Source organism: Acanthaster planci, linkage group LG05 (assembly GCF_054643075.1).
Source record: "Acanthaster planci isolate LZ-2023a linkage group LG05, COTS_SCS, whole genome shotgun sequence".
NCBI classification, from domain to species: domain Eukaryota; kingdom Metazoa; phylum Echinodermata; class Asteroidea; order Valvatida; family Acanthasteridae; genus Acanthaster; species Acanthaster planci.
This window is the reverse complement of record NC_141781.1, coordinates 9,454,600-9,478,469: the sequence shown is the minus strand read 5'-3', so window position 1 is coordinate 9,478,469 and position 23,870 is coordinate 9,454,600. Positions and strand designations below refer to the sequence as shown.

Below are 23,870 nucleotides of genomic sequence, written 5' to 3'. Positions count from 1 at the left end.
AATGTACTGTATCACTGAAGAAGTGACAAAAATGTACGCAGTAGGTATTCAGATCGTTGGTACTAGGAAGCAGTGGTCGTCAAGTGTAGGCCTACGTGTAAATCCATTCGTCATCTTGGTGGTATCATTTTTCGATTCTTTTCTATTCTTAAGGCTCTTTCTTTCGTTCTTAAGGAACGTGTGAACTGATTCTGAAAATGTCACTCGAATTTCAGGCGCGCAAGTTGCGTTTTACGTTGATTTGTTCCGGGAATTATATTGTAAGTTGTGATTTATTTATCCTTTGTCGGAATTCCACACGAACGATTTTTGCGTTTGTGCGCATAATCTAACTATCTGAATGTAATAGAAACACTTGTATCAATCTGCTGTAATATACACGTGGCTGAAAACTGTGAGATGAATTTAAATGTTGTACATGTATACATAACAATGATGTACCCTGTCTATAGCTGACATCGATGATACATAAACATATTTACACCCTTAATGTGGCGTTTGATTCCACAGTGTAGAGTATAAAGCAACCCTGGGTTCGGTAAATAAAGTTCATTGTTTTGAATTTAGCGAAGTTTTTCCTTCTGGTAAAGACCCGAGAATTTATGAGATCTGGCCTGTGGCAGGTTCGTTTGGGATTCGTACAACACGGTTCCTGTATCGTTCCTCGCCTTGTGATTTCGGAGGTTTGTTGGAAATCCACATTGGATGGTGGAGGTGGACTGGTTTCCACAGCAGATCCATTGTACCATCCGCTATGACTAGGCGTGTGGAGAAGAGAGTCGGAACAGTTTGACGAAATTTTGGTGCGACACGCTGGGGTAACTAGATCATGATCGTGGTCTGGAGGATTGTTTTTCCAAAGGGAAATCTGACAATTCAACAGAAGAAATCTCCACGAGGTGTGAAGACTAGTCTCCTCTCAAGACTGGCATTAAAACCATTTTCCCGTTAGAAGGTACAATCATGGAGGTACTTCCCGGTACAATGTACATCGTGTATCTCCAGACTGTTGTGTAGTTAAAAAAAAAAGAAAAAAATGTTCTTCTCCAGCACGGGCCTTATTGACTTGGAGCGCGTGAACGGCAGCAGAATGACCTGCAGGTAAGCGTGCCCGGAGTTGCAATTCTGTGGCTTTCATTTCTGACCGAGGAAGGGGGACTTTTGTGCCGCCGACCCTGTCTGACATTTCCTTCCAGAAAAAAAAATTAAAGTGATATCCCGCACACACACCTCCCCGACTGACTCTCCCCCGAAGTTCCAAAAAACATGAGAACCCTAGAATTATAAAGTGACGATCAAAGTGTGAGTACGGTATACTTAAATGGTAACAGAAGGTAAAAACATTTAGTTCACGTTAAGTATTTCATAATAATAGATAGGCCTATGCAACCATTTAAAAAAAAATCCGTAAATTTAATGTATACCACATAAATTGTGGTGTACACAATAACCCCAAACGAATAATAATAAAAAAAATCCTGCGTTTCCCCGGCCCTAAAATATCCTTTTTGTCCGCTCGCGCACCCAGCAGGCGAATTGGATGACGTCATCGCCAGACGTACAATTTGCCACATTGGCTGGGGATCTTGTACACTCCAGGCTTGTGCAGTGGGTTGTGCCGGTCCTTGTGGGAATTCAGCAGGTTCTGCGTTTTCAGGGGGTTGTACTTAATGAACGCAAAGCCCATGGCAGGAAAGGGGAATACGATAAGTCTGCCATCATCAAGCACGCCCACATCGAAAATCACAAGATCGACTGGAAAGCTTAACTCTTCACCAGCATTAAGCACAGGCACCCGCGCCGCATCAGAGAAGCCATCAAGATCATCAAGAACAACACTGTAACACAAGACATCGGTTTCCACTTCAGTGACATCTGGCGTCCCATCCTCACACCTCAGTCCAATGGGTCCCCTATATGCTAGGACATTTCCAGCCTATGGGACAACACAATACCACAAGACATCGGTTTCCACTTCAGCGACATCTGGCGTCCCATCCTCACACCTCAGTCCAATGGGTCCCCTATACCCTAGGACTTTTCCAGCCGATGGGACAACACAATACCACAAGACATTGGTTTCCACATAAGCGATATCTGGCGTCCCATCCTCACACCTCAGTCCAATGGGTCCCCTATACCCTAGGACATTTCCAGCCTATGGTACAACACAGTACCACAAGACATTGGTTTCCACGATAGCTTCTACATTTCTGGGGGAAAAAAAGAATTTAGTATTAAGGGGATTCCATATTTTGCAGATTTTGTCCACGTTGCAGCGCCTTTTCCTTGTAACTTTTTGATTTTGATTTTTCATGCAGGTTGGACGTACGACATGACCAACAATTACGAGGTCGTGTTTCTGATGTACGGAGGCTTGCCCTTTGCTGTGATACCGTTCATGCTGGCAATAAGATTTACTGAATAGCTTTGTCCGACTGCTTGAACTTATCACCGTGGTTCAACTGAAGCGCCCTCTTTCTTTTTGGCATACCTAGGGGTCATGCTCATACCAATCTCTTAAGTTTATGTAGCGCCATATACATGCCTATACGCCGCATTTTAGATGTCTATATGGATAAAATAAAAATAAATCAAACCCTGGAGCAAAAAAGCAAATATATCACAAATAAGTCACTACAAAACTACTAAGTTCCGATTTGTCTGCTTGTCGGTTTATTGTTTGTAAAAATATACTACTGTAGTGGGCTTTCGTACGTTTGCATTGAAATCTCAAATGAATTCTCTGTTTCATCGAAATGTTGGCATTCGACCGTAGGAGCAAGTGTTACAGATGTTGGGATTCATAGACCTGAACATCTATCTGAAGCAGTTGTCTGATTCTTGGCGTTATTTAAAAGATCAGTTTATTTAAGAGATGAAGTTTACGATTAGGCTTGACATTTGCCTCGAGGAAGGGCACCCCTTCCTCGAAATGGAGGTGTAGGCCTAGATGAGAGCGGTGCATTTTTTTAAGTTTAATTATTTCAAACTATCAAGCTACAGGTCAGATTTTTATGTTTTTAAAGAGCAGTTTTTTAAAGAGCAGGCTTCGGCAAGATCCGGTTTCATATTTTCTAAAGAGCAGTTGGCATATGCAAGATCCACTATTTCTAGCAAGAGTAAGCATAGTCATGCAGTCTAATATTTCACAAACGTGGGCTTACTCTTTAAAATCAGTCTCCAAGGAAAGAAGTATGGGCATTTCTTTAGTGCATTATAATAAGACGAGATGAGATAACTTTTTTGGTTTATTCTAATTTGTATTATACTCTGCAGCTGACTGCACGCTCTTAACCATTAGGGCAAAACGGAGCGGGGTCCGTTTTGTGTCGCTGCGATAGGGTCTGTTTTACTGCAAAGGTGAATGGCGCAAATGAAATACTTGTACGAAAACCGCGTGACCACGAGTCAAAATTGCTGTGTATTTTCACACACATAATAGTTTAACTTATTATTACAAAATAGAAATATTCCCATTGCCAGTTTACAAAGATCCCTTACAGACCATGTTACCGTACCATAGATCACAGTGGTCCAAAAATTCAAATTGCAGACCACGCTAAAAACCACGCCGAAAACGTTTGGTGGCGCCCTACCGTTTTCGAGATATCTGTTCATAACAGCGGTAATCCCAAGGACATTCATAACTACCGACCTATGTCTGTTCTCCCCTGCTTCTCAAAACTTCTCGAGTGGCTTGTCTACAACTGACTGTCAATTTTTTTTCTCAATCCAAGATTCTTTTCGACAATCAGTTTGGCTTTATCTCTACTGACATGACTCTCATTCACTTTACTGACCTTATCATACTGTACTTGCATACGATCGGGGTGTTCATCGATCTATCTAAGGCTTTTGATACATTATATTAATCAGCTTTTGATACAGTTGACCATTCTATCCTCTTAATATCCAAACTGAATTTCTATGGCGTTAGGGGGTGTGCGCTTCAGTGGTTTGAGGATTATCTTGATAATCGCTACCAGTACACTAAGATTGATGACTGCAACTCATCTCTAAGCCGTATAAACTCTGGTGTTCCCCAGGGCTCCATACTTGGGCCACTACCTTTTTTATTTAGGCCTATGTCAATGATCTGCACGATTCCTCTGCCCTTTTATCTTTCCTTTTGTTTGCTGATGACACGACTATTATATATTTTAACTCTAGTTTTGAATTTCTTGTTTCTACTCTGAACAATGAACTCACCCAAGTCTCATTCTGGCTTAAGTGTAATCAACTCTCTCTGAAGTCTATTAAAACTAAATGCACTTTCGTCAATAAATCCGGCTATTTACCATCTGATTTCTCCATCAGCATCAACAAAACCCCAATTTCTATTGTCCGTTCAACTAAAATCGTGGGTGTCATTGTTGACGATAAGCTTAGCTGGAGTGACCACATTAATCCGTCTCCAAGATTGTTTCCCATAATACATGGCGTCCTTTCCATACTTCGTTCCTTTCTACCAGCTCTCACACTTTTTAGGCTTTATAACACACTTATTTTGCCTTATCTTAACTATTGCAATATTGTTTGGGCACGTTCAAGTAACAACAAACTTCGTTGACTTACTACTATTCAAAAACATGCCATTAGAATATGCACCCTTTCACCCCCTTGGGATAATATAGCACCGTTCTTTGCTTCTCTTCACACATTCACTGAATCTGATATAAACAAACTTCACAGGGATTTTCATGTATAAGCATGTTAACAACCTACTTCCTTCAGTTTTTTTCTTCTTACTTTACCGCAGTAGATCACATCTCAATCTGTTTTTGCCTTTTGCAAGCACATGCTATTCCCTGAATACACTGAAATTCTCTGGACCCCGTCTTTGGAATAGTATTGGTGGTAATATGAAGTCCCAGTCATCTCTGGGATGCTTTAAGAACAACTACAAAAGACACCCAGTTTCTGATTATCTGAGGTAGCTCCTTCTCTTTTATCATTCTAATCTTGCTTTTGTTCTTCTAACGTCTCTAGTGTTTGTACTTCCAATGTTTGTTACATCTCAGTCTATTGGTTCGTCTTTGTTTTGTTTTGTCCTTGTTTTGTAATGTACTGCAATTGTCTTTTTTATGCATAATCTGTTGTCAGTCTTCCTTGTCTGGTTCTTTTTGTTGTCATAATAAGGCATTTCTGTATGAGACTTTGTCTTCTGAATATGCCTCCGTATTTGCCCCCTTTTGTTTCAATGTCTCGTGGTCTTATTTAACTTTCACTTTTGTAGTCATAAATCTTTCAGTAATTTTATTAACCTTGTGTATAACTCTATAAAACTTGCAAAACGGAAATAAATGTCGAGTCAAAAAAAAAAGAGAGTGTCTGAACTTTTGGAAACAAAATGTTGGATTGTGTGTCAGTGCACATGGACTGCATTCTGTACTGCACCATAATGAATAGCTACTTTGGTTTCAAAGTCTGAAGTTAGTGCAGCTTCTCTCTATATATGCAGCTCTGGTATTGTGGTGTAGAACAGCAGATGTTCTGGCTGAGGACATAAAGATGTGTTTTGCATCAGGTTAAACTAAGCAAGAATTTGAATAAATTGTGCGTAGACGCGTGGTGTTGCCATAAAACAGCCACCCACAAGACAACCACGTCGGCTGAGACCAGGACCGAGCACTTAAAGGGAAGGGAACCTATTACAAAGATAACACGAATGATTTTAAGTGTTTTAAAACAGTGCACTTTTCAATGCATTTAACCAAATAGGAATATTGAAGAGTTTTCATACATTGAAGATGAGTACAAAGCTGCAGAAAAAATGTGTGTCGAAGGAAAATTCATTGCGGCTAACACTTTAAGATAAAGATGTACCGGTAGGTAACTTATCTTAAAGTGGCGATATGTTGTAAATATCGAAATGGTTTAGTTCGGCCCAAAGAATACATGCAGTCCACCGACATAAATGTTCGTATAGGCAGTATCTCTTTGATCTGGGAAAATTCTTAAGGGAAACTGAGTGTAAAAATGAACAAGAAATAGTTCATTACCTTAGCAACCACTTTATGGCTATATTTGGTATTCACTCAGCATTTCTTTTCACTATTTCTGTTGCACTATTAATTAAACCTTCAGCACACAGCTGTCCGAACGAAGTCTCCAAATGAGAAGGCTCAAGAGAGGGTGGCCAAGCTGCTGAGGACTTTTCCGTATGGTTAACGAGTGTCTGGTCAAGTAACCGCCTCACCTGTAGACTTGAAATCAAGTCGGCAGTTGGCCGGGTGTAGTCCACTTTCCCTGCAATGCGTGTATACGCAGTGCGGTTCGGGGAGCAGTTTAATAACGCGGGAACGGTCAGCACAACCTTGCGTTCGGCGGTGCCCGATTACCGCGACTTGAGCAATCTGCAAGCCCTTTTGTGCACAACATTATGGGGCCTGCTACCAAAATTGAACGGAGCACTTTGATTGGCTAAGAATCCCGATTATATGAATTTATAAGGGAGTTTGATTCGTGTATAAAAGGGTCAGTTGAAATTGTATTAGCAACAACCACAGTCTCGTTCATTGAAGAGGCCATCAGCCATTCCCTTTCTGTTTGGGCGCTGGGCGACGAGCAAAATTAGCCTTCAACCTCGACTCCATGGGCTGAGTGCGTTACCTCGCTAGCGTGCAAGGCATGGTGGGAACCAAGATGGCGCGGCAAGATCATACCCATGAGAACGAAGTTGATCAGCCCTTCCCAGCGCCCTCTTCAGACGATGGGTGGTAGTGTTTTATCCGAGACCGAGATCAAGGTATACGAGACCGAGACCCACTACTTCAAGACCAAGACCAGGACTTCGAGACCGAGACTTTTGGAAGTCGAGACCGAGACCACAACATGCGAGACCGAGACCAACCATAAACCAATGTTAAGTTTTTACCAAAAGGTAAATAGGGACAAACACATGGCAGTACAATTAAGTATAAATGAAAAAAAATAAAAACATTAGCATAGACGCACACACACACAAATAGGTCATATATTTGTCAAAGAATGTCTCAGTTCTTTTATCAGTGATACTGCTTTACTTTTACCCTTGGTCTGGTCATTTTCAACCCGAGTGTCCCAAATGATATGATGTGAACATTAAAACAAATATCCTTAGACTGTCTTTTGTAAGCAAAATAGTGAAAAACAAATATCCAAACAAGATGTACCGTAACGGAAGTGCTTGAACAACACGTACCACGTACAAGACGGAATGAAAGCACTTTCACACGGGCACCCATTCACAGCGTGCGCGCACACACAGACTGGTTCCCATCCCGGCCCTACGTTCAGCAGGAGATTACGTAGGGAACGGGAACCAGTCTACTTTGCGAATTCCGCTACTTACAACCTCATCTCCATGGTGGCAAGCAGGATGGCTACTCTGGATTGGAAATAAACCAACAACTTGGGAAAAGGTTGCATCATGCTGCATTGACTAGTCTTCATTTCAGCATCGATATCATTGTTTATTGCAAAAAAAAAATGAACATTACTGTGTTGTAATTATATCAGTGGTTGAAGGTTTGACTCAAGCAGAGGTAAGTTTACCTTTTGCAACCGCGTGCATGCGTGGTAGCTAGTTGCGCATTTCGACTGGCCTCGAGGGAGTGACCTGAGACTATGGCATTCGAGACCGAGATCGAGACCGGCGCTTTCGAGACCGAGACCAAGACCGAGACCGGCGCTTTCGAGACCGAGACCGGCCCTCCCAAGACCGAGACTTTGACAAGGCGAGACCGCAAAAAAGGTCTCGAGACCGAGACCAGGTCTCGAGACCTACAACACTGCTGGGTGGTGATGAGGGAAGCGGACGGTTATAGTTCACTGGAATGTGGAAGCGCCCAATGCAGCAACACAACGACCAGTAGGTGAAGTCATGTTCCTTGCTCTGTGTTGGAGTACAGTACATGTACTTTGCGAATCGATTAATTGAGTTATAGCATAATAACGTCAATCTTAGTTTACTCTTGCGCATTATGGTGGGACACGATCTATCGAGCCCCAAACTACACATTTGTAAACGAAATGTGACATCATATTTTGGGGTGGGAATTCTTGAGCGTTGGCTGGGAACTTAGCTCGAGTTATTGGTATGATGGTTAGTATTGTTTTCTTGTCGTCTTTGGAAACGATATAGGAGTGTTCAATATTGTGCAATACCATGTACACGTATGCATGTTATCAATGATATAGACATACAAAGTGTGCCAATTATCGCTCAGTGGGCCCATGTGGGTTTTGTGGGGTGACGGTTGGTTTGCGATCTGATAGTCATTCTAGTGGCTTGCCAGTAGCGCTATGGTTCCTGCGAGGTTCATCGTTTAATCGACCCAGAGTCGCATGATCCAGTGTATATGCGCTTTGTGGTTACGAGGGTTATTGCTGCAGGCACTGTTTGTATTGTTGTGTTTTTTCCTTATTTGGCAGGTCAACCATGGAAAGAAGTTATTCCTCCATGCTTATTATTAATACAGTTGACCCATGGTTGACCATTCAAAACCCCATGACGGTTGCGCTGCAGTGGCTGTCTCACTCGTACATGTATACACTTGAAGCTTCGGGGTGGTTGCATTTTTGTATAGAAAACTCCAGTCCTTGGCCGATTTTGCCTTTATTCCTGTTCTGAAACTGTTCTAAGCAGTAGGGGCCTATTTGCTGCGTCGATATAGGAAGTTTGAAAGAACAGCAGGAACAAATTGTGGCTGTGGGCGATTTACAATACAGTGCACCACCAAGAACCAGCCAAGGAACAGCCATTTTTCGCAGTACATTGTAGGAAGTGGTTGAATAATTCTTATTCAATCTACCTGTCTTCTTTCCATTGTATAGAAAGTGTCAAAAGTTTCCTTAAGCTGTCAACTGACATACGGTCAAATGCAAGACAGCTATGCTTTTGTCGACTGTAATCCAGAGAAGGGCGTATCCGTGGCAACCTCTAGGTGGCGGACTGCACGGGGAATCGTTCGCTCGAGCCAGAGCCGAGATAGATTCAGCATAAGTATCACCATTTGGACCATGTTTGTTTCACACGAATTTGGATCACGATCCACCATCTGCCGTTGGTTTACAGACATCAAAACTCTCCAAATGGATGGTGTGAGCCAGCTATAGGATCGCTGAGCGAGATTCAGATCCGTGTGAAACAAACAGGCCATTATCATTGAAAACAAAGTGGCAGGTGTATGCGCCAGTGCACGCGGATAGTTAGCACAGACAAGCTGCATGCCCCATTGTACACATAGTGAACAGCCATTTTGTTTCCAAAATCTGTAGCCGGTGTAACTAATCTCTGTAGCTCCGGGACGAGCGAATGTGACTCACCACTTTTGCATGTGTCTCTGAACACCTGAGAAATGTGTGTGTGTATTCCTCCTAATTTATCGTTGTTACTGTCGAAGTGCAGATATTTCGCTATTATCTATCGTGTAGCTCGTATACTGGTCTGCAACCCCGTATCATAGCCCAATGTATTTTCCGTGAAGCTTGAGTTACAAACCTTGAGTCATCCGAGACTTGTATAGGTTCTCTCATATCCCTACACCGAACTACTATTACTGTAGACTTTAGGTCTATCTTATGAAAAAGAGGGTCACAACATAGAGTGGCGCTGTTGGCCTTGAGTGAGGAGAATTTCTCTGGTGAAACGCAAACTTCTTCGTGGGCATACCTGTCACATACCAAAAGAATAGAGTCAATAGTGTATCCAACAGGCGGGAGCGAGGGCTTTCAAAGAAAAACTACAACATTGTAGAAATGGCACTGACACCTTTCTTGGAGCGGTTGACATATTACATTTTGAACCTAACCCCCCAAACTTGGATACGACGCCACTGGTGTTACGGGCTGGAGGAAGCGTAGGCTATTCGGCTTCATAACGACCTTGCACTGTCTTGTATTGATGCGTTGGTATGCTTCCGACCAAAGACAACGAATTTCCCGTGTTTGGGGTTCAGCAAACAGGCACAAAAAATGAAACGTCGTTAGGCAAAACACACCTTGTCACTTAACAATGGAACAAATTGAATAGCGAGGTCGCACCCAGTTGTGGGCTCTGGCGAGGTAGAATGGCGATTTTGACCGCTCGGTACACGGGCTAAAAATGCACGGCAGGCTGCACACCGGTGATTACGGCTACTATGGACAACATTGATAAATACTTCTTCTCGAAATCTGGAATATGTTCAGAATTTTCTCTCGTGTTGCACACACACAACAATTTGAAGCTTTCCTTTGCTATTCTTTCTTTTTTGTCGGGTTGACAATGATTTTCGGAGACAATTCCATCCAAAGATGATCGACCTTAAAAATAAACCCGAAGCCCTTCGCCATTTTGAAAACTGATGTTTACTCCATTGCAAACTGGAGCTATTTGGAAAGCTCCGTTTTTGTCTTTTTGGTGGTTTTCACCCTTCTGCTTTTTTAACAAATCCTCCTCTCCACGGACCACAAAATTCTCTAATTGCAGAGAATATTTTGAGCAATGCAAAATTGTTATTCGGTCCGCACACGTAATGATTTGAGGCCCTTTTCTTCCCTGCAATGTGCAGTGTGAATGCTGGCTGGTAAGTGTTATGTAACTTGATTTACGAACAATTAACTCAATGCATACATGCATTGGAAAGACGTCATCATGTTGATGCAGATCAAAACAAGTTTTTTGGGATTGTACATTTAATTTTGGTGACGCAGGTGCAATATGGAGATGACCGATGGGCAGTCTCGCAGTTTGTCATGGCGGTGGATGATTCTTTTCTCGAAAGCATCTCTGTCCTTCCTTACTCTCGGCCTCTTTAAGGCTATGGGTGTGTTCATCCCGTACTTCGTCAACGACCTTGACGCGTCTGTGGCTGCCGTGGGAACAGCGACCGGCATTTACGGTAGTCTTTGCTCAGTATTCGGTAAGTTCAATGTCCAACTAGAACTATTAGCCAGGGAAATCGAGTTTAAACAAGATAGTGAGACATGTCACTGCAAACAGCATTCACTGATCTGATATGTGTTACCACACAGACTTATATTTTGTTGGATCGTTGGGCTTTCGCGAGAGCTTGGTGTAGTCGGCTAAATGTCATAGAATTGAAAAGGTTGCGGTTCGTTTTGTTGTCTTATTCTGAAAGGGATGTTCGTCTCACATTTCGATCAAAATTTTCCTTTTTGGAACTCATAGATGGCACAAAACTATTTTATGAATGGTTTATAATAACAAAAGACATCATTGCAGTAAAAACTGAACTGTGACCTCTTTGACAAGTCTCACACTAATACGTCAAATTGTACAACTAAAACTTGCATTGTTTGAATCGATGTAGTTTCACGTAAATAAAACCCACAGACCAACTGACCACTTACAACCAGAATGAAGAGAGAAAGAAATAGAAAGAGGCAAGATTCGAGAGGAACGACATCATCATTCACGAAAAAAATGAGATAACAAAATCAAGATTTCTAATTTAAGTGTTCATTAGGTTTGTAAGATAAGGAATCAGGCTTCTCCTAAACCTGTTTGTTCTGCATTTGTATGATACATATTTAGGTTTATTAAGTAGTTGCCAGGTCAGTAGTTGTATACTCAGATTTAGGAAACCAATCCGAGAATCTCTCACGGCAGATCGAGGCACTCGCTTTCTCGGTAAATTTCCTACAGACTTTCTCTCTCCGATCTCGGAGTAAGTCCAGTTGTCAGGAGGTCAAAGCTACAAAATACGGCATCGTTATTATAAGCCTAAACACTGTGTTAGTATTGCTATTATTATCACAAATGGGTCATTTGGGAGACACTTTGTGGTAATTTTTTTCAACCTTAGGGAGACATTGGTCATTAGGGAGGCATTTAAATGTGGCTGGATTTTCTCGAGTTATCAACCCGTGTCTGGGTATAAGATCAGCACTCCACAGGGAGACATAGTATGGTGGCCCTTGAGGGACATCACCAATCGTCAATATTGACGCTTATTTGCGACCAAATTCACGACTCGTTGTATCCCGGTCGCAAATGTTGAAGCGATTTTGTTTCCAGTAAGCCAGGTAGAGAGAGGAGTTGTCGGCTATAGACACAGTGATCGCTTTTTAACGTTGTCCCCCTGCATTGTACCGAAACTGCCCAGCAGAATAACGACTTAAGATCAAGCCGAAAAATGTAGGTCGTTGCGCGTGCGCGCGAACACTTCATCTCCGCGTAGCTTGCTGGAAACACTTTCGCAGCAATATTCGCGACTGGAGAGCGAGTAGTGAATTTGGTCGTGAATATTGGCGTCAATGTTGACGATTGGTGCTGTCCATCTAGGGCCACCTGGAGGGATATAGAAACTTTAATTCGTTAGGTTCACCTCTTAATGCTAAGGTTTTAGCAGGCTTTCCAGAGATATAACTGATTCAACTGTACAGCACTCTGGAACATTTGAAAGGCCACATGTAAACTCTTCGCAGCTTGGAGACGTCGATCCAAGTTCGGACGTAACTGTTTACTTGTCTCTAAAACTGTTTCTACAGCACCTCTTGCCAGCGCTCTAACACCATGTGGGCCCAGGATTCTTGTCATCGCTGGTGGCGCTGTGATGGCTGTTGGTACCCTTGGAGCCGCTACGTCAGCCTCTGTCCTTCATCTTACCTTATGGCTAGCCTTATCAAGTAAACGCTTGTTATCCGTTTTGAGAGTCACTAGGTTTCATGGGGTGGTGCGATTTTGCATAGATTCTGTGTTTATCCAATTGGAATGTTCTAAGGACGTCATGACATCTTTGTTGTATAATTTCTTGAGATATTTTCTTTGAGTCGCTTTTGGCTGACATCCCGGGCATACACCGGTACCTGCTGGCGCCCCCATTCGGCGTTATTTTTATTAATCACTGAGAAATGATTGAACATTGACACGCTGCCCTACGTTTTCTACTGCACTACAAATGACTACAGTAAGCAAAGTGTGTTCAAAATCCCAAACATAAGTAATATACGTTGAAAATCCAAAATGGGGCCATCAAGTGTAGTTTATAAATTGATATCTTGTTAATGAGGCACAGAACCTATCATGGGAAGCTAGTTATGTATACCAATGACTGAGTATTTACTGTTCTTGTGAATCAAATTATAACAAGGCTTATTAAGTTTAGTCTAAGAAACATTAATAGTCATTTACGTCCGTGCCACGTGGCTGTTGTGCGCATGCCGTAGGGTGCAATTATAAATGAAAATCGTAATGTTTACAAGTTGCCTCCTCCAGGCAAAAAGCTTTGTGGCCCACATTCATTTGTGGCCCATTATAAGTTCGTGGTCGGAAGATGACAATATAAGACCCATCGCGTTTTTGAGCACGTGATCCTACTGACCACCGTAGTTCCCAAGATCCCCTTCAGTCAGTCGTGTTTGATGCTAGGCCATGTCCTACACGTGCAGTCTTGACAATGAACATTGACCATGCCCATTTTACACCTCAATTTTGACACCTTACGAGAAGGCTCTGAAGAAATCATTATGTGGACACCTGTATGCTGTACCAAATGAGGGTTCAGATTGGTGCAGTGGTTCATTCCTCGCCTTCAGCCCCCCCCCCCACTGCAACCCGGGGTCGAATCCCACCTTGCATTGGTTAGCATGTGGATTGGGTTTTCACTAGTCCCTGCCTGACTCTGTGGGTTCCCCTTGAGTATTAATCCGGGCTTTTCGTCCCACTTCTAAAACTGAACGTTTCCTCGTTGCCTTCTTAATTATCACTTCATCCTGTAATTGGCGCTGAATGTGCTGTCGGATGAACAGATATAAAATAAAATAATTGTATCAAACTGGAACCGAAAAAACCGACTGATTGTTGCAACGCGGTTACTGTTGTGTAACGTCTTTATGACGCCCAAATGATTGACTTATACCCAGCTATACAAAAGCATCCTTCTTTTTATCATTCACAGGTACTGGAGAAACCTTTGTTATTGTGTCTGCGTTCAAGCCGTTGATGGACTATTTTCCTGATAGCTTTGCTACCGCGAATGGCGTCGCACTTGCAGCAGGCACCCTCGGTATGATGGTAATCCCGCCCTTCGCCGAATGGTTGGTTGCGTTGTACACATGGAGGGGTGCCCTTTTTCTCCTGGGTGCTGTTACCTTCAATATCTGCGTCCTTGGTGCTCTCCTCAGACCCCATAAAGCATCGTTTCACTCCACAACGGGCTATCGGCAGGCTCCACGCGAAGATGACGTGGACGCTGACGAGGCAACGGAAAACACTGATGGTGTACTAGGAGCGATTGGTGGGAAGTGTAAGGCGGTCTGCCGTACTGTGTTTGATCGTTTTGACCCCAAGTTGTTCATAACTGAGCCCCGATTTTCCTTGTTCCAAATACCGTCTTTCCTCGCGGGCGCGGTCTACTCTGGTTGGCAGCTCTTTCTCGTTCCGCATGCGGTGGTCTTGGGCTACGGCAATCAAAAATCCTCGTTCCTGTCAACTTTCGCTGGGTTGGGTTCGCTTCTTGGACGTTTGACGAGTGGCTTCCTGACTGACCACCGACTCATCAATTCCATGGACCTGTTTAGTCTAGCATGTCTCCTGTGCGGCGTGTCGTGCATGATCGACCTTCTAGCCGTGTCTTCTTTCGCTGCCCTGAGTGGTCTAGCCACTTTGACAGGACTTGCCATTGGTTACACCTACCCTCTCACGTTCGCCATAACACATGACCTCATAGCTGAAGAGCGACGGATGGCGGCCCTCGGTTGGCAGTACCTATCTTTGGGTGCTGGACAGATTTTTGGAGGGGCTGTTTCGGGTAAGTTTATGGTTGGCCCCGACTTGCTTTCAATAGGCCAATGCGCCCTTAATTAAGGTGCGCCCTCATCAGCAAAGAAGAGACAGCCTGTGGGAGGTTTTGCAACCGGGCTTGTGCACGCGCCCGTTGCACCCTCCAAGACAATAGAGGGATTATGTTTCTTTCTTCTTTTGCAATGGTTCCTTGTCATATTGATCCAATACATGTATTTTCGAAATATGGCGTAGTCGACGCGCATCACGAGAATCTGATGTGGGAAGTGACTTCATGAAATACGGCCGTTTCACAATAGTGCGCCACCAAGAGTTTGCAACGCGTTGGCCAATCACAGTGCCGAAATTTGTCGACCCAATGTGCGTTTGGAAAGGGTCGACAAATTTCGTGTGTTGTGATTGGCCAATGTATTGCAAACTCTTGGTGGCACGCTATTGTCAATCGCCCGTATTGGTCGAGTTCGGGCGGCCCTGTTCTTGACACGGGTGTGCCCCCAGGCTCCCTGGGTCCGTCCCTGAATGTGTCACACCAGCTGCTTCATAGCTTATTTCAAAACTGACAGTGGCGCTTGTACATTGGGGTAGAAGAGCCAAGTATGAGGCACGAGCGGGACCAAGAGAGGGCGCAATTTTCCTAGCGGTAGAGACTCTTGATGGGAACTGCACCTCGCTGGCTCACAAGCGTTACGACAGCTTCTTCATTTCTGAAAAAAAAAACAAATTGAGTATTAAGGGCATGACATTTTTGCAAATTTTGTTCACATTGTAGCGCCTGTTCCTTGTAACTTTTTGATTTTGATTTCCCATGCAGGTTGGACGTACGACATGACCAACAATTACGAGGTCGTGTTTCTGATGTACGGAGGCTTGTCCTTTGCTGTGGTACCGTTCATGCTGGCAATAAGATTTACTGAATGGCTGTGTCCGACTTCTTGAACTTATCACCGTGGTTCAACTGAAGCGCCCTCTTTCTTTTTGGCCTACCTAGGGGTCATGCTCATACCGATCTCCTAAGTTATATATAGCGCCATATTCATGTCTGTAGGCCGCATTTTATAGATGACTATATGTATAAAATAAGACAAAACCCTGGGCAAAAATAAAACCAAGTAATATCCGCTCCGAGCGGAACAAAAGAGGGCGTGTTTTTGGTACGCACCGCCACATTAAGGCGTGCAAGCATATACATGTTAGACGCGGAGCAAGCTGAGTTCGCGGAACTAATCTACTCCGGCATGTATGCAGTTTGTGTACACGCAGAACGCGTGCAAGAAGTAACCAGCTTGTAACCACCTGTCTTTAAATTTCTTTTCGCCGATTGGGGTGCACTTCAGCTCGGGGCGGATAAAATAAACCAGTCACTACAAAACTGCTTAGTTCCGATTTGTCTGCTTGTTGGTTAATTGTTGCTTTAAAATCTGATTTTTGGAAAATCCTTGGAAAATCGAAGAGAATCATTGTGTATATCGTTCATGGAAAAAGACACGGGCGTTTCATAACAGTGCACCTATAAGACTTTGAAATGCGTTGACATGACCAATCACAGTGCGCGAAATCTATCGATCCAAAGCACGTTTGGAAAGGGTCGACAGATTTCGCGCCTTGTGAATAATGCTTAACGCGCTGCAAACTCTTGGAGGCGCACTACTGTGAAACGCCCGTATTCAAACATTTAGACGGCACACGCTCACAACTGAAATCCAAAGTCTCTACGGAGTATCAGCAAATATCTGCAAATCAGATGTAGAACCAACCGAATGCAGACTAGCCCTATCTCATATCTTATTCACATGCTAAATGTTAAGTCGTAAACTGTGTGTTCTATTGTCTGTTTTTAATTCTATTGCTTATATGGTAATTTACTATGGGTGCGTTCGACTAGCTTCCCTGAATACACCAGTGTTACTTGCAAGGGAAGCTTAGAAATGAGGCTAATCAAACGCTGCAGTGTATTCGCCAAGGCATTCTGGGAAAAAGGTCAAGTCCCCGCCACGTTCCATCATGTACGTCCGTCCATGCTCGAACAGTCCATCCGTGACGTCATTACACTTGGGCAGCCTCCAGAGACCTGCTCACTAGCCGGGGTTGTGGTGGCTGACACCAGGGCAGGCACGAGGATCACGTGATGGCTAAACGAACGCTCTCGTGTAAGTTTAACTTACACGTGTAAGCTAATCAAACGCATCCACTATAAATCTGTGTGATGTCTTTTTTAGTGGATTTTAAATGTCTACTTTTTTAATTAGCCTTTTGTATGCACCCCGAGCTGAATTGCACGGCGAAAACAAAGACTAGTGGTTACAAGCGGGTTCTTGCACGCGTTCTGCATGTACGCAAAGACCATACAAGGCAGAATAACTTAGTTACGCGTACTCAGCGTGCTCCGCGTCTAACGCGCATACACTTGCGCGCCTCATGGCGCGACTACGCGGTGAGTACTAAAAAAAACCTGTTTTGTTCCGCTGGGAGCGGATTGTAATTCATTTGATGTAGCTATATGTTTTCCTATTCTAATTGCATTTTTTGTCATACACTCTTCTTTTTGATACATTTTAAACTGTAAACAATGTAATTTCAGCTGTTGCTGCAATGCATGATAATAAAAATAAACAGCAGAATAATATATCAAAATAATAATAATAACAATACTAATTTTGTGAGGAACACTGATATCCGTAAATATAACACTAGATACCCGAGCAGGCTTTGCCTCAGTTAAGTCAGACTTGCTACATATTTTTTAGCCTTTAGGTATTAGGGATCGTGATTTCAAGATGCACTCGCCTTGGGGAGATGTTGCTTTTAATTACCGGTTTTGCCCTTACACCGGCGTATATTCATAACATTGCATTGCAAAAACTGCGGTGTTAAAAACAACACTTTTTGGTGTTATCAGATCACCACACCATAGGGTGTTACTTGAACACTGCTGGTGTTACTTTACATACCAATAGGTGTTACAATGCACTGGAGGGTGTTAAAATTGATACCAACTTTTTAACACCAGTGAAAAGTCTTGGTGTAGTCCGCTGATAATACCGAGGGTGTCAAATTTAACACTCCAGTTTTTGCAGTACGTATACTCGGTGCTTGTCCGAGAGCTTTTGAAAAAATTCACAAGCTTACGCGGGTAAGAATCGAACCCACAACTTCCTGGTTAAGCTTAATTTAAGCCCGCGATTTTTTTCACACACTCTCGGACGAGCACTGAGCATACAGTGTTATGAATATACGTTGGTGTAAAGGCAAAACCTGTGATTAAAATGAAGAGGAACGTGATGTTTAGCACAGGTTTAAATGACCATCCACATTATTGAGATAATGTATCTTGGAAATTCGATACATGGGATTTCAGTCTGAAATATCTTGTTACAAGACGGAATTATATGATTTGATACAAAGATTACCGCAATAGGCTAACCCTGCTTTACGCGTTTCTGAAAAACTGTTATTAGGAATGACGCGCTACACGTCATGTATGAAATTTCATGTACATTTTTCTAAGACATATCCTCTCATTTGCACTGACGGCCATTTGTACTTCCGCAATTTTTGGCATCCTGGGTCGAAAATTAGATATTTTAAGAGAGGGGTACTAAACTCGACAAACCTTGCGTCAAGCGTGCGCAAGACATAAGAAAATATGCCAAAGGCAAAATAAAATGACCATTCCCGTTTCCCCGATAAACGTCTCGTCAAGACGGAAATACTCGAGAACTTTAACGCTTCCTTCTGCATCCGAGAGAGACGGTTTTTCTGTGATGGGATTCTGAGAAAGACACTTTAATATTATGTCAAGAGATCTTCTTTCCGAGGACATCGTGGAGAGAAACCAATTCGTCTTCCCGCAATAATTTATTGAAGAAATGCCAAAACACGGCTGGCCACGTTGAGCTTCCGTACATATTGGCTATGCACGTGAGGAAAAAAACATAAATGCAGATTACAGAACATTGATGGATGCTAGCGGGAACAGGAGAAACGCAGACGGCCACTTTAGGCTTCCGTATGCATATATTGACTTGGTATCAAAGAGCTATATTAGCTCTAAGCTTGGTACAGAAAAAGAGAGTAAGATTTCAAGAATAAGGTAAGTACCGTCGTAATTAACGAGTATTTGAGAAATTGGATTTGAGGAGGAAAACTTACCATGGTGTACCTGCAGTTTGCTGGGAAGAAAAATAAAAAAAACAAAACAGTAATGCAGAGCGATGAACGTGAGAGCAGATTTTGTCGCGACCTTTCGTAAACTTAAGTTTCATATATAGTTCATTCAAGAACGTCATGCTTTCTTGAGAATTTCTCTCAGTGAGAAAAACTCTCGATCGGATTATGACACTTCTTGGATTCCGGTCGGTGTTAAGCTTGGGCTGTTCACTACTGTTGTGTAACTTAATATTTTCCTTTACTCGTTTTGGATAAATTGACATTCTTTTTTCATGACATCTTTTTTTTTTTCATTTTTAAACTTCATTCATTTTTGAACTTGTTTGGATGGGTGTTTTTCAATCCATTCTTTGTCAATGCGCCTTGACCCTTGAGTATCTTATAAGAATATTTAACTCGTTGAAATCTTCTCTGTAGACCTCGGCTTACATGCATCGTGTACAATGCTGAACACTGAAACCAGTCGCTGTGGAAACTACAAATCATTTCTATGGTTTTGTTCCTGAACTCTCGATGAACTAGAGCCCCGGAAATCGATACAACAGTGACTTTTATTTTTAATCACTAAAATACGCAGTCCATGAATAGATCGAATAAAATATGGGGGGAAACTGCCGGCCGGAAATCGGCTTATTATTATACCGTGGTCCGCTTCAGCCCTCCGCCGTCTCGGGGAACGCTGTTACCCCGTCACAGTAACTGCCTGGACGGTGTGCATTTCGGCTGGGTTCATTGAGGGGGCTCGATCACGCGTGAAGGCGGCTCTCCGGAGGAGAACAGAATGTCACTATTTCCCCTCCGGCCGCTTTGGGATGGGCCTTGCGCTCCCGGCCAAATTTTGTATAAGCTGTTGTACCGCCGAAGCACCCCTGACCGGCAGGGCTGAATATGCGCCAAAATAAGCAATAGCAAACATGATAAGCCCGTTACTCATAGTCCAACGGTGGTACTAAAACAAGAAACAATTCTTAACCTTGCCATAACCTCGCCGGCCCCGATCAAGGCAAAACCTTGCACGCGCATGACTTTTAGTTTTGGGAGAAGAGATTCCTAGCGATAAGAAAGTGGTTATTGATACAGGTGCTTAAAAAATATTGTGCTTTGTCAAGTGACGTTAACGTGCGGAAGCAAACCACATTTAAATTTTTAACTGATCATAACATAAAGTTCTAATTTTCAGTATAGCATATTTTTCACAAAGTGGCAGACAAGTGAGGTCGGTGTTTTTGCCGGCGTGCATGTGCCTGGCAAAGCGTGGAAGTGCACATTGTCTGCATCCGTCGTTGGGGTGTACGAAAATCATTACCACCATTAACAATCGCCAGTTTTTTCAGGCATTAATTTTAATGGCTAATTGGCTTAATGGGCGCCTGACTGGTTGGCCAGCTACCTGGCTGGTTGTCTGGCTGGTTGATTGGCTGACTGAATGATTGGCTGCCATGCTGGTTGGTTGACTGGTTTATCGGCTGGTTGGTTGGCTGTTTGACCGGTCGATTGTCTGGTTGTCTCCCAAAGGGTCGAAGGTCTGATACTGAACGTTGCTAATGACAGGGTGTGCCCTTCACTGACACGAAGATGTACAAAGCTGAAAATCAGAATATGACGTTGCGTCTGGAAGTCTTGGAGGTAGTTTGCAATGAAACCTGCCTCCTCTGAAGCCACTTGCGAAGCTGCTTTGCCACAGAAGCATTGTTGTGGCTGGCGCCGCCGACCATTTGGACATAGCCTGACTCTCAGTTACGGTAATCCGTTGGAATTCGTGATCACAGAATGCATTGTTTCAGAAGCTGGCCGCCTACTTGGCAGATTGAATGGCTGGTTGCCAGCTGGCAAGCTGACTGACTGGTTGATTGACTGGTTGGTTGGCTATTTGACTGGCCAATCGAGTGTAATACAGAGTTTTGTTTACTGCACTGCTTTGTTTGAAAATACAGTGAAAGATAATTATCTTTAAAAAAGGATGTGGTGAGAATTTGTGTTTTATAAATTCTCACCCCATACATTCTTAAAATCGTCAGTAAAAGGTAACCACATGACAGAGATACCCATAAGTGGAACTTTCATGGTAGAAAAAAATACTTTGTCAATGGAAAACTGATTGATCATAGTGACAAGTTTCACCGCTCACTAACCCTTGAGCGTGCACACCCACGTCGGTTCTGGGAAACTCAGACTTATCCACAATTATTCACTATTCATCATCGCGGGTACGGTGATCAGTAACTATGATCCACCTCGTGACAAGGTATGGCATCGACGCACATGATTGCACAATGAGTCTATATGCCGTGGATTTTATTTCTTGTTCGACTAATTCAACGAGCAAGTAAAACCAACTTTGAATGAGAAGCATCAACGCTTCCATATGTCTAGGCAAAGCATGATTTTTGCTCTCAATTAATGTGTTAAGACAGGCCCCTGTCCCCCGGTTCCGACGGCCATTGTTACGAACATTATGCACACGATAGCCGAAACGTAGTGAACAACATGTGCTTGTGGTGATTGATGATTCGTTAGGCAGATTTTAGCATTTTTATGAGTGTTTTTTTTGTGTGAGTGTTTTCTCCCAATGTTAAAAAAACGTGCTTTGTAAACTTCAGCAGCGAACTAGCTAAGTGTCAGAGGAGAATGTGTGCCAGTACAGGGTAGCTGTTCATGCAGTTCCACGATTTCCATCCATTGGATTGAACGGGGACAGCAGGACTTCTGTAAGTCAATATTTTTCGTCAACGATCAAGACATTTTGTTCTGGAGATGAAACACGATGAATTCACACGCGACTTGCTCATGTAACTCCTCGAGAAGTAACAGTGTGACATTTAGAAATAAAAAAAGTTTCCGGACAGAACTGATGACTTTCCGAGCACGCTATACCGCATGCGATGCGGGTAAGTCTCCCAAGGGGTCGAAGGTCTAAGACTGAACGTTGCTTATGACAGGGTGTGCCCTCCACTGACAAGATGGTGTGCAAAGCCGAAAATAAGAATGTAAAGTTGCGTCTGGAAGTCTTGGCTTTGGTCAGCAACGAAACTTGCCTCCTCTGAAGCCACTTGGGAAGGCGCTGTGCAGCAGAAACTTTGTCAGTGGCCTCTGCAGCCGACGATTTGAACGCAGAAAGAATCGGTAACGGCAATCCGTTTGAATTCGTGATCACAGAAGGTATTGTTTGAGCAGTTTTGATATTTGGACAAGATAGACGTGGCATATCTCATCTAGTCATCGATTTTACTGTCATATTTGTATGGTTGTGTATTCTTATGTATTTAAGAGAAAATTGGGGTTAGGCTGGATCGGCCTTGTAATATTCAAAAATCTTTTTCTGTGGCAATTTTTTTAATCATGACGTTTTTATGTTTATAGTTACCATAGTCGTACTAGCAGCGATGTACCCTCTTATTAATGGCTAGACAGACACCCGTCTGGCTGTCTGGTTGTATTACCCGACGCGTATTTATTATCACTTCACTAATTGCCTTGTCAAAATGTTGCTTTATGCAGACTTTGCCCTAATTTCCAACTCTTTTGTGAGAATTTGGGTCTCCTACTAAACATTACTCTAAATGCGTGGAAATGTAACCCACGCTTCCACAATTCGTGTGATACGGTGATTTAAAGACTGGTAAAGAATGCTTAACGGTATACAGAAAACGTACATCTGGTAGAGAAGGCGTTCTGGCGTGCCGACGACACGCAAGCAAAATTATTAAAATCTGATAATAGGAATGGTGAAATAACTTAAGTGCCAAAACGTTTTCAAGGGACTCTTGAAAAAGCCCCCCCCCCCCACTCACACACACTTAGATGGACCTTATTCCGACGTTTTGACGGGTATGATCGCTCACTTCCATCGCTCACCTCCAACTAACCCAACTGAAGCTTCTATTCATGCCATAGCTGAAATTAATGACCAGGCCAGAGTCCGCGCGATAGATACATTGTGCCGAAAAAAGGCCCTACTATAGGGGCTGATTTACTCGGCAAATTGCACCCCTCCCTGGTTTCCCGGCGACTCTCGGTTTATCGGGGAGCAATTATGCCCACAACAGAAGTCAATTTAACAAGTGGTGTTGACTCTGGGATGATAATAACGACGCAAATGCGGGAATGCCGAAAAATATTCTGTCAATACAGCGTGTCCGAGGTGATTCTGAATTGTGCCGACAACTGTAGTAGCCGGCTTCTATTTTCTGCTATAATTTTCGGACTGTTTTTTATTTGCCTGGAGTGTTTGTGTTAAGATTAGGCTATGAAGACAAATTTCGTTTAGATTCGTCCCATTTTCAAGTGGTGTCAGGTTGAACACGCCGTGCCGTGCCGTGACTCGTGGGCGTCCAAGCCTGCTATAAACACGATCTCTGTTATAACTGGAGCAGGAAAGCTAGGGACATTCAGATACTTACAAATGACGAAAAATTATTATTTCCCAGTTACAGGAGAGAAAATCGAAAAGACAGTCCACAAAAGGGGCATTGTACTGAAAACGGTCGTCTTGGTTTCATTAACGATGGAGATCTAAAAGAAAAAGTGTAATAAAGATGTCTTGAAATAAAGCGCTGTCTGGGTATGGGCGCCCACATAAAAACCTAGGCCCTGCTGAATTAACATGGTTAGTTTTAGTTACGTAAACTTAGAAGTAATGAAAAATTAAATGGACACCACCTGGATTGAGATTTGAAATTTTGCTCCTTCGTCAAATATAAAAAAGGAATCCTTTCAAAGATCAGCAGCAGTCAAAACAATCATGAAATTTATTGCATTCATCAGTAGTCATTTAATCATCTTCTAAAACCAGATTTTTCATGCAAGTTTTTGACGCCTAATCGCTTTGTAAGAAGATCCACAGTCTTGTGAATTAATTCTTTCTGATCAGGCAGACAGACGAAGTATGAAGACTTCCAGAAGATTATCAGTTCGAGTATTTTGACCCTTCCATGCATTCAGTAAGAAAGCACTATGCAAATAACCTTTT

At 42.9% G+C, this 23,870-nt stretch overlaps 1 protein-coding gene across 3 annotated transcripts; it reads left to right on the top strand.

The window, feature by feature from the left end:
• The first annotated feature begins 7,464 nt into the window (after window positions 1-7,464).
• On the top strand, window positions 7,465-18,751 carry LOC110987118 (monocarboxylate transporter 13-like). Of its 3 annotated transcripts, none has more exons than XM_087137434.1 (5): window positions 7,472-7,859; window positions 8,821-10,889; window positions 12,481-12,618; window positions 13,890-14,741; window positions 15,546-18,751. In XM_087137434.1, the coding sequence occupies exons 2-5, from the start codon at window positions 10,688-10,690 to the stop codon at window positions 15,668-15,670; spliced, it is 1,317 nt and encodes a 438-aa protein (XP_086993560.1). In that variant the 5' UTR covers window positions 7,472-7,859; window positions 8,821-10,687; the 3' UTR covers window positions 15,671-18,751. The 3 variants fall into 3 exon arrangements, with proteins under 3 accessions (XP_022105259.2, XP_086993560.1, XP_086993559.1); XM_087137433.1 differs by having other exon boundaries at window positions 7,473-7,855; window positions 10,681-10,889; XM_022249567.2 differs by lacking the exon at window positions 12,481-12,618 and having other exon boundaries at window positions 7,465-7,855; window positions 10,681-10,889.
• Window positions 18,752-23,870: the final 5,119 nt, after the last annotated feature.

Bases quoted from the DNA above. Each gene is read 5' to 3' on its own strand.
- LOC110987118 (XM_087137433.1), top strand. From the start codon at position 7,821: ATGTGGAAGCGCCCAATGCAGCAACACAACGACCA. The intron at 7,856-10,680 runs GTAGGTGAAGTC...TTGGTGACGCAG, and splicing joins ATGCAGCAACACAACGACCA to GTGCAATATGGAGATGACCG. The intron at 10,890-12,480 runs GTAAGTTCAATG...CTGTTTCTACAG, and splicing joins TAGTCTTTGCTCAGTATTCG to CACCTCTTGCCAGCGCTCTA.